Source organism: Vombatus ursinus, unplaced genomic scaffold (genome assembly GCF_900497805.2).
Source record: "Vombatus ursinus unplaced genomic scaffold, bare-nosed wombat genome assembly UNPS02014872.1, whole genome shotgun sequence".
NCBI classification, from domain to species: Eukaryota; Metazoa; Chordata; class Mammalia; order Diprotodontia; family Vombatidae; genus Vombatus; species Vombatus ursinus.
Window position 1 is genome coordinate 7,773,139 of NW_020954650.1, and position 16,058 is coordinate 7,789,196.

General features: G+C 37.2%; 1 protein-coding gene across 2 annotated transcripts in view; it reads left to right on the forward strand.

Moving 5' to 3' along the window:
• Nucleotides 1-16,058, forward strand: part of DHRSX (dehydrogenase/reductase X-linked) — a 380,969-nt gene that overhangs the window by 80,074 nt on the left and 284,837 nt on the right. For both annotated transcript variants that reach the window (XM_027842409.1, XM_027842410.1), the window contains exon 2: nucleotides 617-724. In XM_027842409.1, coding sequence (XP_027698210.1) covers nucleotides 617-724 — 108 coding nt within the window. The remainder of the gene's footprint in view (nucleotides 1-616; nucleotides 725-16,058) is intronic.

Here is a 16,058-nt window from a genome sequence, read left to right on the forward strand (position 1 = left end):
GGGCATCATCTACTCAAAATCACAGCTTATCAGTCCCCAAAGATATTTTCTTTACCAGAGTAATCAGGGGACACAAAAAGTCATTTACTTGAAATAAAAGGCAAGTTAAACTGCAAAAGATTAAATCAAGCAGGGTTTATCACTATACCCAACAAAAAATGACTGAGGCCTCCCTGCAAATATGTATGAAGAAGAAGAGGAGGAAAGAGTGCTGTTCTTGGCCACTGCCTCCACAGAATAGCATGCAAAAGTGTTCAGTCAGTGGCCTCTGTGGGCCAGGGAAAAATGAGCATCTATTCCTGTTGCCATTATGTTTCAGTTTTTCTCATACTGCTGGTTTTCCAAGGACCTCCAACCTTTTGGAAAGGTGCAAATATCTCCTCTCTATACAGTCCTGGGAAAGAGAGTCTCACAGTTTCTGGCTTTAAAGACTTTTGGGAATATGACATATTTCTATAGATTATTCAACTGTACAGCATCTCTGAGAGAATATTGGTGTTAAGGAGAGAGACTTTTCTAATGGTTACAAGTTTAAGGTTATATTTTGTTTATATTCCGAAAAAATATTTGATGGTACTCTAATGAGGATTTACTTGTGTTTTTTTTTCTCATACAGCTTTTTCTTCACAACATGGAAGTGTTGCTATAGTGACTGGAGGGCTCTCTGGAATTGGCTTTTCTACTGCAAAGCATTTGGCAAAACTTGGCATGTATGTCATAATAGGTAATAATTTTGATAATGAATGTGCATTTTGTATGCTGGGGGAAAAATCGGTTCTTTAGTTTCTAAGATATACCGGGTTGGTTCTTTGAAATATGATTCATAATCAAACACAACCACACAATGTGCTTATGTAAATCCAGCAAAACATAATCAAGAATTGATCTCCAAAGGGGGAAAAAGTTAGGGCCCAAAAGGAATTCATTAACTGGGGAAATAAACGTATTCTGTTTTTCTATGCAATTTACAAAAATCATTGTGTATAAACAAGTGTTTATGATGCTTGTATGTGGGCCACACTCCTATCATTTCTCACATTCTTATTTTCTATTCATCTACAATATTTTCATACTATCAAACCTCGTTTATTCAAAGTTGGGTTTTCTAGTAGACTTCTTTCTCCTTCCTTTTGGACTATTTGTCAACTTCATATCTCAGTAGCTTATCCTAAGTTAGTTGCTTCTCTTTGACAAGGAAAAATAGCATATTATTACACATAGAGATGATATCACAGCTGAAATTAAAGGTTTTCAAATTAGTCATCAGTGCAGAGATTCTTAATTTAGGTTCCGTGAATTTTATGTGTATATATTTGCATGTAAGTATATATCTATATGTATGTATATGTGTGTATATGTGTGTGCATGTATGTGTATATATGTATATATAACCACACACTTATTTCAATATAATTAGTTTTCTTTGTAGTCCTCTGTATTTTAATTTATGCACTTAAAAACAATATTCTGAGAAGGATCCATAGGCTTTACTGACTTCCAAAAGGGTCACAACAATATTAAAGAAACCCTTCAATGAAAGAGCCTTCTTATTATCATATCACTAAGAGATAAAATTTATTGAGTCAAGCTAAAGTCACCATCATGTATTCAAATATGGCCATCTGGCAACTTTGCCAAATCAGGGATGGACAAAACTCTCCAATAATGAACTCAGTTACCTTTCTAAGTGATAAATATCCTTGTTCTTGGAAGGCTTTATATATGAGCTGGGTGACCTCCCATGTCCTTTTAAGGCATGTTATAGTGGATTTTCCTCCATGGGGTAAGATGAGATGATCTCTAAAGTTCTTTCCAATTCTAATATTCTGTAGTTCTTATTTTTAGAAGACTGGAGTTCTGACATAGTCAGGGAAAATTTAAATCTCCAAGGGAAAATGAGATTTTGGGAGTGGTTCTGAATTTACATTCTTCATGGTATTTTAACAACCCTGCTTCCTGCTGATATTTTCTTACTAATTTTTATCTGTACTTGATGAGTTGTTTTTTTATTTGTAAAAGAAAATCTTATTAAGGAATGTTTTCTCTTTCCTTCAGCAATTTTCTTAAGACACTGGCAAAATGTCCCTTTGCTTGTTTTTAAACCAGCTCCTGTCGCCATAAGAGGAGTTCTAGCACTTTCCTTTCCATTAGGGAGCTGAACTCAAGCTCATGAGTTTTAACATTTTTGTGTTTCTTTTAACCTTCCTTTCTGAAAAATGACTGCAATATTTTTCATTTCCCTATTCCGTGGTCCTCCTATATTTTACCTGCCTTTCAAATACAGCAATTTCTTCAAATGATTTCTTGCCTCCTGTGACCCATCTTTCACTTGTGTGGAATAGAGCCTGTCTAATGAAGCATATTTATCAGGATTCACTAACTTTATTTTTTTTCTTTTTTTTAAAAATTTTTTTTAAACATGTGTTTTTAAAACTTTGGGTTCCAGATTTTTTCCCTTCCTCCTTCCCCACCCACCCTCATTGATAAGGCAAGCAACTCAATATAGATTATATATGTTCAGTTATGCAAAACACTTCCATAGTAGACATGCTGTGAAAAGCTAACTCTATTTCCCTTAATCCTATCCCGGCCCCCCCATTTATTCTATTCTTTCTTTTGACCCTATCCCTCCTCAGAAGTATTTGCTTCTGATTACCCTCTTTCCCAATCTGCCCTCCTCTCTATCATCACCCTACTCTCTTGTCCCCTTCCCCCCCCCCAGGCTTCACTAACTTTAGCTTATTACTTTCTCTGCTTCGATGTTTTTCCTTCTTTTCAAAGACTGCTTTTATTTTAAAGTTATTTTTACTTTTATTACCACTTATGTTTTCTTTTCTTCATTGGTGATTGGGGGTGAGGTGAATTGCATTAAAGTTTCTCATAGCCCCTTTTGGTATTCAATTATATTCTTGTTTACAACTGTGTGAATTGTTTGATCTTTTTTTGTTGTTGTTGTTAGGAATTGGTGTTTCTACAATCATTGGAGACAATTTCCTGATAGAGCTAGAGGTCCAGGACTTTCTTTTTTTTAGATTTTTTCCCCCCTCTTTCTTTGCCCTACTCATCTCTATCATCTTCCTTCTCACACTTACCCAAAAGAGAACTGGGGCCATTGCTTCTCCCCCTCCCAACCCTTTACTTTCATCCCTATAGGAATAGATGTGTAACACTGTAAATAAAATTCTAATTTAGATGGAAATAGAATAGGAATTAGACCATGGAAATTGCTGGATATTTTCTTTAGGTTCATAACTGACCCATTTAAAGTTTGCTGATACATGAAGATATGAAAAAATGCAGAGGAAGGTTGAAGATTGATACATTCCTCCTTTACCTCATGGAGGTTGGTCAGTCCTTCTTCCTTAAGTATTCTTTATATGAGTTCGACTTCACCACCTTGCCTGATGGGACTGAACTTCTCATGGCCCAGGAGGCTAGGAGATTGAGTGAATGGAAAGAGAATTAGGGAAGGGAGCTGAGGCAAGGAAGGTTGGGGAAGGAAAGAACAGGATTCCCAATTCAGTCCCAGCTCCTTTTGGAGCAAGAAAGAAACCTGAACCAAGAATCAGGAACCAAACTTCCTGGTATTTCACTTCATTTATTCATTCATTCATTGGTTCATTCATTCAGTAGAAATTTCCACTTAGTATAGACAGTTCTCATTTTACATAAATTTGCATTATGCAAATTTGACTTTGTATAAAGAGTTATGGAAGGCGTAGTAAGATGTATCAAAAACATGTATGAAGAGAGTTTGGAAAAAAGTGTGCCTGCAGTTTATTCCTGATTTTTGTGGATCTGACAAAGATGAAACTTTCAAAGAAATTCCAAGATTATAAAATTAGTACATGAATTAGAGCTAGAAGTAGATGAGAATGATGTCAAGGAGTTGAGTCTCATGGAGAAGAACTGATGAATGAGGATCTGATTGAGCTTCTAGCTGCAAAGAAAGCAGCAGAAAGGGAAGCTTTGGAACCCAAGGTTGAACCCAAAAGGTTCACAATGAAACACTTGGCAAAAGCATTTTGTCATTTGAATGAATTTATTTTCTTGTATGGAAAAGATGGATACATCAAGATTTTTTCATCAAAATTTTTAAAAGTTGGAAGATTAGTTGAGGTAGTATTGTTTGTTGTCATCAGATATGCAAGGAAAAAAAGAGAGCCAATGTCCAGACATCTCTCTTTAGCTTCATTAAGACAGTTGCACAGGCAGCCAACCACCAGTGATACAGGCTAAATGCCATGGGTGGGGAAGGAGCAGTATACTGCATACCTATGTTGACTTTTCTGTACAGTACTGTACATACTTTGTCATTAACTTTACCTTTCATTTTATAATTCTCTTATCATAGTACAGCACTTAATATGTCTGCATTTTAGTACATTTTATGACTTGTGTAAAGGTATTATTTTGTGTATGCCTTTCTTATTTGGCTAATAGGTGGGTAGGGGCAAATTCTCATTATGTAAAAATTGCTTTAGGTCTGCAGAACAGTGTGCTTTAGTAAAATAGCAACCATCTCTGTATGTATACAGGTATTATAGGGTTACCAAAATGAATAATATGCAATTATAATATGATAATATAATAATATGAACAATATGGCTTTAAGAAGAATAGACTTAATATCTATTCCATTTTGGGAAAGACACAGCCTCTCTGGGACTCATTTCTTCAACTGTAAAATGATGCAATTAGACTAGATTTTTCTTCAGGATCCCTCCCTTTGAGCTTTTGTAAGAGGTAATTAGTCAATAAGCATAATAATTATAATATTAGTAACAAGTAGCGATACAGCACCTTAAGGTTTGCAAAACACTTTACAACTATCATCTCCTTTTGTCCTCACAGCAATTCTGGGCAGTAGGTACTGTTATCCCCATTTTACGAATGAGGAAACTGAGATTGAGAGAGGTTAAGTAATTGACACAGCTAATAAATATCTGAGACTGGAATTGAATTCATGTCTTCCTAGCTCCACATTCGACACTCTGTTATGCTATCTAGCTGACTCTACTGTATCTGTACTCTACCTGTGTACTCTATCTGTAATCATTCAACTCAATTCAATAAACATTGATTAAGCACCCACTATGTGCCAGGCACTATGTTAAACACTGGAGATATAAAAAGAGGCAAAAGACAGTCCCTGCCCTCAGAGACCTTAATTAGTCAGTAAGTGTGATGTAGGAGAGATCTTGCTCTTTCGCTGATATTTCGAAAAACCTTAGACTTATTATGAAGTCCAAGATCGAAAAGAAAAAAAATATTATTTAGAAAAAGAAATTAGTTTAGTGTAGAGGAAGGAGAAAGTGTCATTCCTTTGATCTTTGTATGAGAACAGTAAACAGCTGAAATGCTTTTGGGTTGAGAAGACTACTAAATTATTATTATTATTTTTAATGTTTTGTTGATTTTTTTTTTACATCTCTCAGTTCCTAAAGACCTCCCTCCCAACTACCCTTGAAAGAAAATGTAATTAAATAAAGCAAATTAAAGTATTTTCCATGCCTACCTATAGTTTGCCATCTTTCTGCTCAGAAGACAAATATGTATTTACCATTAGTTTTCTGAGTTCAAGACTGGTCATCTTAGGAACTGATAAAATATTACTGAGTATGAGTAGATGGATCTATTGTAGACTTTCTGATAGTGGATCCATTAAAAATCACTTGCATTATGAAGAATACCATTTCCTTATGATTATTGCGAGGTCTGCTTGTTCCTAATTTTTTTTTTCCTCCTCTTCTTGAGGGTAAAGAGAAAGCAAGAATCATCAAGCCATTTCCTTTGTTTGAAAGAGTTTCTAATTTTCATATTTAATATCTCCTTTGGGTTTGAGGCATTATACACTCAATCCAATTAAATGTAGAACATTTACAGCATAAGGGTGACTTTTGAGAGGCCAATTAAGCGTTTTCTGAAGGGTTTAGTTTTTCATTCTTCATGATAATTTGATTTAATTTTACTTCTTGAAAAATTATGTAAGACTTTCTATTTAAGAAATATATTAATTCAGATATAACTGAATTCTGCTATTTCAATAGTATTTTTGTTTAATACATTATGAATTACTCATTAAATAATTAAGAGTTTTCATGGGATTTTTTTTCATTATTTTTAAAATTTTATTTTTAATTTATGGAATAAAACAAGCATTTCCATCACATAGAACAATAAAAAGATGATTGTACATGCAATTGCAAATTTACTATGAACAATTTGCTATTCTTTTCAAACATACAAAATCATGTAAATTTCTTTTTTTCTTTCCCCTCGCCCAAAAAAAGAATTAAAACTATAACCTAGTTCTAATTCAGTTGACTTCATGTTTTCTGAGGAATTTAATCTTTCTGACTCTAAAATACAAGTTCTAAGTAGAATTGCTTTAAAATATGTTGGCATTTTTATTTAGTTTGTGAAATTTTTTGTGACTTTTTATGCTTTATAATTTACTAAATTCTCCAATTATGTAAGCCAATATTGCATTTCTGGTAGGCTAGTTTTTGTTCAGACCTGTGATTTCATCAGTTTGAGAATTTCCAGTGTGGAAACTCCTCTGTAGACTGTTTCAAAAGTCTTAGGGCCATTTAGTAGTTTAAAATGCCACTAAGACTTTTGGCATACCCTGTATTTTACGGCCTTAGAGTCTTTCCTGGGGCATTGAGAGTTGGAGTGACTTACCAAAGATCAATACCCAGGTAGTGAGTGTCACAGGCAGAACTTAAATCAAGTGCTTCCTTTTAAAGCTAGTAAGCTATGCCCTGCCAGAAATTGTATTCTTTTATTCAGGTCCTAAGACATGCTCTCTAAATATGTAGAATTGTAGCTCTTAGAGATGGAGAAGATCTTTTCAGTCAGCCCTTCCATCTCTTATCATTGTGGGATAAAAGTGACAGTAGAGTGAAGTGAGAGCACATTAACACCTGGGAAAATGTAATGTAGTTCCCACTTTATGCTGTATCAGGTGGCATGTATCAACCTCAAAAATAATAGAAAAAGAAAGGAAGGAAGAGAAAATGAAAGAAGGAAAGGAAGAAAGAAAAAGGAAGGAAAACAAATTAATTCTATTTTTGTAGAGTTGCTGCAGTCTAGATTTGTAGTGTTCAGTATATTTAAGAATTATATTCTTTCCTCTGGGAAAAGTTACTACACAAAAGCAAGTTAGCTAAGGTTAGCTAAGGAGTGTGGCATTTTCACTGATCCTTTCCTGAGGGGCACAACCTGACTCACTATCCATGTACTTCTGTGTAAGTACCTGCTATGTACAAGGCACTATTATGTATGTATACAAAGAGAAACATGCTGTTTTATTTTTCTTTGTGCACAGCATAGTGCCTTGTATGTAGTAAATGCTCATATAGTTGTACATAGGTTATGGGGCAAGATGTGCCCCTCAGGTCAATGGGAATGCTTTTCTTGGGTGTGTTGACCCATTTGTCCTATGCTTAATGCATGCATACTATGTGCTGTCAACAGGCATTCACAACTTAATGAAACTTATGTGAAAACTAGGTTTATTGCAGGAGAAATGAACGTGCATGTGGAACCCAAAGCCAGAGCAAGGAATTCACAGTCCTTATAGATGTTTGCATATTTATAACAGCAGGACAAAGAAAGGAGATACCAGAATCTCCACCTAAAGGGGTGTTGCATGGGAGGGGAAAGGTGCAGTAAAGGTGGGGAAAGGACAAAACCCCTCGGAAGGGAAGGAGCAAAGTGATGGCAAAAGCTGCATTCTTTTTCCTTAGGAACTGCTAGACTATGAAGATAGGAGGGTTCACTTATCTGCAAGGGACCTAGATGCACAAGCAATTTCCCAGCCTGTCACAGATGGGCTGGCACTTGTCTTGCTTTCCAAGGACACACAGGGAAAATCCAGTTTGGGGTGCAAACAACAAATTATATCAGCTCCTGGTGTGGGGGGGTGGGGTTGGGCTTCATCCTTGGCACATTCAGGGCCTCTTGCATACTCTAGGTCCAGCGTTTCTGGAAAATATGGCAGCTCAAGAAGACAGGTTCAGGGGAACCTTTAACAGTCCTTAACAGTGCCTACATTAGATAACCCTCTTAAACTTTCATAGTCCTAGAGATGAAAAAGACTTAGCTATTAAGTGACCACATTGTGATTCATACAGCTAGGTGGCACAGTGAATAGAACACTGGGCCTGGAGTCAAGAAGACCTGAGTTCATGTTCAGCCTTAGATACTGCCTAGTTGTGTGACCAAGGGCAAGTCAATTAACTGTTTGCCTCTGTTTCCTCATGTTTAAATGGAGATGATGATAATAGCACCTACCTCCTGGGGTTGTTGTAAGGATCAAATGAAATAATTATTGTAAAGTACTTAGAATAGTGCCTGGCACATAATATTAGATAGATGTTAGCTTTATTATTATTGTTATTATTATATTAACATCACAACTTTTGAAAGAGTTGTGAATTTGCCTTTCTTAATTTTTTTTTTAAATTTTAGTACTTAGAGATGGAAAGGACCTTTTAGATTAGCCCTTGCATCTCTTGCCAATCCAGATGTCCTGAAAGTAAAAATCAAATAAGTTATAATATATCCCTTTAAGAACGCCTGAGGTGCAAATTACTTTTACTGACTTGTCTTCCTGATGTATGCTACTTTGAACTTCAAGAATGTGGTTTACTTATTTATTCTCTTTAGGCTTCACCCACAGGAGAATTGCTTTGCAGTATTAATTTCAGATATTTCCAATGTGGGAGGAAAAAAAAGAAACAAACTTAAGCTGAAGACACTTTCAATTTTATGATGACCACTTCTTATTTGTTTGAAGTCATTCCTGCAAAATCACGGGAGTATTTAAAAAGAGATTCTCACAATGACTTATAGGCAGTTGGAGTGAGTTTGTGGCACTGGTGACTAGCTATGTTAATGAAGTCGTGATTTTATCAACATAGATACTTCCTTCTGTGTTGTAGCAGCAGCACTGAATTAAAATACAAAGGAGAATCTAACCGGGGCTGCACAGAACATGTTCGGAGCTCACCTGTGTTTTTCCAGCTGACCAGCTATGTTGGCTCAGTACTTGGATGCTTTGGGAATGAAAAACACAGGATGCTCCCCCCTGTCATGTGGCAGACATGGTGCTGAGGAGTCTTAGTGTTTCAGGATGTTACTGCAAGCTCAGAGTTGTCTCTTGCACCCTCACTGCATTGAAGGCTGAAGTAGCAGAGACTGTCAAAACTGCATCAGATAATACTGACCATAAAAAAGGAAGGATTGGTATCTCAATGGACTTATTAAAAGATAATGACTCCACCCGTAGCAGACTTTTCCTTCCTCTGTCCAGGTGTGTGCCGATCGCGCCGTGCACTCTTCTCCTATAAGGAGCAGGCTGCCAGGGTCATACTTACCAGTCTTCGGTGCCCACCCAGATAAACACAGAGACAAGCCAATCAGGAGGTACAAACACTCGAGCTTTATTCAGAGGCCATCACAGCAAGGCCAAGCAGGAAAGCCAGAGCAAGAGAGCAGGAGCAAGAGAGAGCGAGCTCCGACCCCTACCGCCCCTATATACCTTCCTAGCCCCTCCTCCTCAGCCCGCCTACTAGTCATTGATTATAGGATCAGATACCGGAAGGGGATGTCTGGGGTTAGCGCTGCACCAAGGAAGAGGACGTGACACAGGAGGCTAGGACCGGATACAGAAAGGAGACGTCTGGGGTTAGCGCTGCACCTAGGGAGAGGATGTGACAAAGGAAGCTCGTTCTCTGGCGTCCCACTCCCACGTGGCACAGCCCCCTGCCTCAGGAGCACATGCTCCGGCTACTTCCCCGTATCCTGTTCCTACCCCAGTTCACCACAACTCCACATGGCACAGCCCCCTGCCTCGGGAGCGTGAGCTCCGGTTACTTCCTAATATCTTGTCCCTGCCCCATCTTGCCACAACCCCCATGTGGCACGTAGCCAACATCAGACAATCCCTCACGGAGGTGGCATCAGGTAACTCTGAGACTTTCAGTGAGGGATGGAGGAAACCTGGCCTTTTCTACTGTGGCAGAATGGTAACCACTCCCAACTGTCAACTACAGCGAGGAGACTGAATTAGGTCTGCTGCTTTTTCCAGATTTGTGTTTCCATTTCTGAGTTGGGGACTGAACTTCAACCTGGAGATTGACATGCCTAGACTTGAAGGTTACCTTGTGAGTTTAACATATCTGCAGGTCCTTAGTCCATTGGTGTTGCTAACTAGAAGCCAGAGGAATTTCTTCAAAAATTAACCACTGGCAGAAGAATGAGCCCGATCCCTGGGCAGCCTTATGTCTACTGTGCAGGAGACAGTGCAGAAACAAGGTGAAATATGGAATGCCTTGTTGATAGTCTCATAAACCCACTTCATATTCTGATGTTTATGACACAGCTGACCAGCCAATTGTTTTGTCAGTCTTTTAAGTGTGTGTGTGTGTGTGTGTGTGTATAGGAAATATAACTATCTCATACATGATTCATACTGTTCATTTTATATCTTCCTATGCAGCCTCTTGGGAAGAACCTAGAAATGAGCTATAGCCTAAGATATAAGTAATGCCAGTATGAGGGAACATAGCAAGTCAAAGACTGTGAGAAAAAAGAACAACCATTCTACAAGGTCAGGCTTTCTCAGGATAGGACCTGATCTGGACCAGGTGAATAGTCCCTAACAGATGGACCACTTAGTGGACCAATTGTGAATACAGTGCCCTAGCCCCTTGAGCCTTGTAAGCAGGTTCTTTATGAGATGAATGTAATTTGCTAATACTATTGTAGTTATTATTAACAATACCAAGCTCTTTTAAAAGAACATCTGACACTATCTTGACATGCAATAGAGGATTTTAAAAGTGGCTAATTTAGTTCTGGTGAGAGAAAAATCCTATGGAATCCTTGAATAGATTTCTAGAACTAGTGTGTAATGGATTTGAGTCTCCCCAGTATCAATCTTAGATGACAGTAGTATATCCCAAAACTCTTTGTTAAGTATAAAGCTTTATAAAATGATATCTAATCTCTATTACTTTTATAATTATTTTTTACCTCAAACCTTCAAAAGATCCCTGATCTTAAAGGTCTGTTAGTCAACAATCATTTATTAAGCACTTAATAGTGTGAGGTACTGTGTTAGGTGCAAGGAATGCAATTTTTTTTTCAAATAACTAACTTTTATATAGTCCTTTAGAGGTTGCAAAGCAACCTTTGATCCTCACAACAGTCCTGTGAAGCAGATGCTTTTATTATCCTCACTTTACACGTGAGGAAAATTAGGCTAAAAGAAATTAAATCACTTGCTCAGAGTCTAAGCTAAGTGTCCGAGGTATTATTTGACCTCAGTTCTTCCTGACTTAAGTCCAGCACTTTATACACTAAAGCAAAAGTAATCCAGGCCTTCAAGAGCTTACATTATAATGGCAGAGACAGTATGTAGATAACAAGATACATTCAGGATAGATGGAAAGTAATTTGTAGTAAAGGCACTAGGAGTTGGGGGGACTGGGAATAGGTGGGATTTGAACTAACACTTGTTTCTGGTGAGGCAATCCCAACTTTTCCATGTCTTAGTCAGCAAGTTTATGGGCTGTTGTGCCCCCCCTCATCTCTCACACAACCCCCCCCCCCCAAAAAACCCTTTCATTTATTTTATGTAGAACCTTCAGGTGATAAACCTCTTGGTGCTTAGCTCAGATTATAGTGTTTCAAAGGGCCTCAGACCTGTCCTCACAGTTTGTCCATTTTGGTAGGACCTTCTTCAGTCTGCATTTAACTGTTGTAATTTTTGAGGTCATTTCCAGGCCATCGTGATTCATTGGAGCAGGCCTGAGTGGAGAATTGCTACCATCACTATTGTTACTATTATCATTATAATAAGGAAAGATTAGCTAGGAATGAGTTAGGAAATTAGGAGGGCACATTAAATCTTCCCTCCTGCAGAACGCTAAATGTGCCATAGTGTTCTGAAGAAAGCAAATGAGTCCTCCTAATGCTGAACTTACTGTGAACTGTGAGTAACTAGGCCTTGGGGAAAACTGAGCTTGGAGCTGGCCTTGGGCAAAATTGTACAGTACTGTATGTAGATGGTGCCTCCTGACCTTACCTTACAGACTCATGCCCGCTTGTACTCCTTTCCATGTAACTGATTGCTACCTCTTCTGCTTCCCTCCTCCTCCCCTCATTCTGCTTTCTTCTAACTGCTTAATAGGGGTATTGGGAGGGCATACTCACAGTGCCAAGTAGGGTTTTCTGTCCCTATCCTCCCTCTAATGAAAACTTATTTCACAAGGTATCATTCCTGCTGGGATTTTGAATGGTTTTTCTTTCATTGCTATCTATGTGTTAGTGCATAATGATAATTCCTCAAGGGGGTCACCCATTCCAGACCCTTTTCATTTTAACAGGAAACAACACCTCTTAACCCAGAAGAATGTTAGCAATGGCAGAATGCCTAGTAAGGCTAGAATCTGATAAATAAACACACAGTTTTGTGTGCATAAGAGGTGGGGGGAGGAGGGAAGGAGGGAGACAGAGACAGAAGGAGACAGAGAGAGGGAAGAAAGAGAGAGATTTAGGGGGGTTAATGAAAGGCATGGACCATCAAAGAGAAATTCCTAGCTCAGTACAAATGTGCAAATCTATAAAAATGATTACTGTAGAAATTAGAACCCTTAAAATAATCCTGAAAATATGAAATAAAGAATTGTTTCTGAAAGGAGGATTGAAGTGGATACCTATCCTGGGTTTAGCTGGGCTTATGCTAGTCCTAAAGTCATTCAGATCTCCTAACTCCTACCAGAGAGAGACAAACAAACAAAAAAATTGAGAATAAGTCTTTTAGTTTCTCTGTTACTCACTAGAAGAATGGTTTTCTGTGTATTTGCAGAGAAAAAGTGAAGGAGCCAGGATGTTCCCTGTTGCTCCATCATCCAGAAGGGAAATGAAACAGAGAGACAGCAGAAATATTGACTTTCCTGTATGTTAAATACAGAAAGAAAAGAATCATAAAGCTGAACTGCCTAATTCAAGAGTCTTCATCTCAACAGGAAAGAGTGGAAGGTCAAGAGCCTGGGACCCCAGGAGTTCTGTGTACTTTTGTTATTCACTCTGTAGAGCCTGGCATGCTGGATTATCTTCTCCCAGATGATCTCTCTTTTTAAGGTTTTCATGACTCTACTCTTTCCTTCTGGTTGTTCTCAATCTTCTTTGCATCATCCATTTCACACCCATATCCTTGAGTGTGCCCAAAGGATTTATTTTTGGCTCTCTTCCCTCTCTGTACTGTCTCACTTGATGACCTCATTAGGTTCCATGGGTTTAATTTTCATATCTGAACAGATAGCTTGTGGTTCTGTAAACAGCTCCAGTTTCTTTCCTTATCTCTAGTTCTATATCACCAACTCCTTATTGGATATTTCAGATTACAAGTTTGAATTTGAACTTATCTCTAGTTCTACATCACCAGCTCTCTATTGGATATTTCAAATCTCATCAACATCATAAATTAGACACATCCAGAAAATAAATAATCTTTCACCTTAAGCCCCCTTTTTAGCAAGATAGCTAGATAAAACATTAAGTGCTTACTATGTTCCAAGCATTGTAGATACAATCTAATGGGGCAAGACAAAAAGTAAGCTGAAAAAGGGAAGTTACCCAATGTGGGAGTATGGAGGAGAAGATAGAGAAGTCCCCAAAAAGTTCAGCCAGTTGAGAAATGAGATGTTCTGACCTGGGCTCCCTCCTTAAATGTAGGTTTTGGTGTTCATGGCTCCACTTACCCATCAAAAGGACTGAGGGTGGTGATGAAGTGGCATCCCAGTGGGATTTTGGTGATGGGATGATTACAGGATAAGACTTTTTTTCCCAATAATGAACTTCTTGGGGCACGGTGGAAAATTCAGAGAAATCCCACAGTAGTGCAACCAGGTGAGAAATGAGAGAAATCATCAAAATATGGATCAGAACAGGGCTAAGGGCTGAGTCCTGGGGTTCTCTCTTAGAGACCACCATCTAAGTAGGTATCATTTCAGTAATTACTTCTTTTGAGGTCTGGTTGTTCCTTGATCAGGTTTATATTTTCAAAAACTTTTAGCATAGAAATCAAGCCATTTAAAAGGAAGTAGAAATAACTGTTCACTTATTTGGAGGAGGGAGTATTCTACATAGCTGAATTTTCCAGATAAATTTAATATTTTTTTTAACCTAAACCAATTTTTTTTGCTAGAAATCTCCCTAAACTGTATTATGTAATTACCTGCCTTCTTAAAGAGAGTGTAGAGAATATAATTTACCTTTTTTAAATACTGAATGTAAATATTCACCATGAATAATGACTATTGGAGCCTGCTGTATGAAGGTGTTGTGTATGGGAGGAGGAAGAGTGGTTGTTGAGGTGTGTAGAACTATTTGTTTTGTTTTTGGTGGTCTGTTAAATTTTCACTCAACCTATTAGCTGTTTTCTGGCTTTTATCATCTAGCAGCCAATCCTACCCCTTCCACTTCAGAACTCTTTTTCAATCTTAATTTCAGATAATTCAGTCCAGAGGGTGGCTCCAGGTCAGTTTAGCAGAATAAAATGCAAGATCTAGCTTACTTCAGAGTTCAGAGCTATTTTGTAGATAATTCTTTTTTCAGGCCAGATAAGTGAGTTATTTTTATACTGCACATAATTAGGTTAGAGACATTCTGTATTATGCTTAAAACCAAGAAACTAAACTGCTCAGTCAAAACCTCTCTCTCTCTCTCTCTCTCTCACTCTCTCACACACACACACTCACACACACACCATTCAGATACACATAAACAAATTTCTGTCTGTTGGTGTCTGTTTTTCTTTCTTTCCCCATCCTCTTTTTCATCGTTTCATATAGAACTAACCCCAGGAGACTGCATCTAAAATTTTTTATTGTTGTTAATGGAAAAATATGATTCTGTTAACTGAAATTAATTTTAAAGTCAACTTTTAAAATTGATTATTTCAGTTATTTCAAGTATTTTCTTTCTCCTATCTCCTTTAACCCAGGGGAAAAAAAAAACAACTCCTAACAAAATATAAATATTCACACAAAAGAAATTCCTATATACTTAATGCCCCAAAATATACCTTTCTACATGTTTATTCCATCATCTCTTTGTGAGGAGGTGGGTTGTATCCTTTATAAGCAGTCCTCTAGAATCACAATTGACCATTTTGTTGATCAGGGTTCTTAAAAGAATTCCTTCAAAATTGTTTATTTGTCATAGTGTGATTGTTATAGTACACGTTGTTCTTGTGACTGCTTTTTTCACTGTGCGTCAGTTTATAAAATATCTTTCCATGTTTCTCTGAAACTATCTCTTTCATAATTTCTTACAATAAAATAATATTCCATCATATTTCTATACCAAGTTTGTTTGACCATTCTCTAACTGATGGACCCCTCCTTAGTTTATAATTCTTTGCTGTTGCAAAAGGCTGCCGTAAATACTTTTGTACATATAGAACCTTTTCCACTTTCTTTGATCTCTTTGGACCAACTTTGCAGGAATGCATCATTTCCATTGAGCGAGCTACCTCTGCAAAGAGCTTTTCATATATTATCTCATTTGATTCTCACAAGATTCCATCTAAACTTATGCCTAAAATGAGGGTTGGGACTTATCTTGGGATTTCATTTATGCATGTTACCGCATGAAAATAAAGAAGATGTCTTTTTTGTACAAAACATGTTATTTCTTGGAAATTATAATATAAAATTTTTTTTTAAATTTTTCTTATATTTTACTGTGATGTAAGGCTTTATAAGGCTTTTACAAGATCACTTTTAGTGAAGTTACAAATTCTGAGATGATTTTTTACTATCCAAAAAATGTATTTGGACTTTGAGCATTTGGTCAAATAATGAGAAAAAAATATTGTCCTAAATTTTCTTACTATGCTTTTTTCTGCTCAGAGTCAGATACAATTGAAAATGACTGAACAATTTTTAGTTTGTGTGTGTATGAAAATATTTGATTTTATCTTAGTATGGTACTGCAAAATTGTTTTATCCATGAAGAAATGAACATAAACATATTCT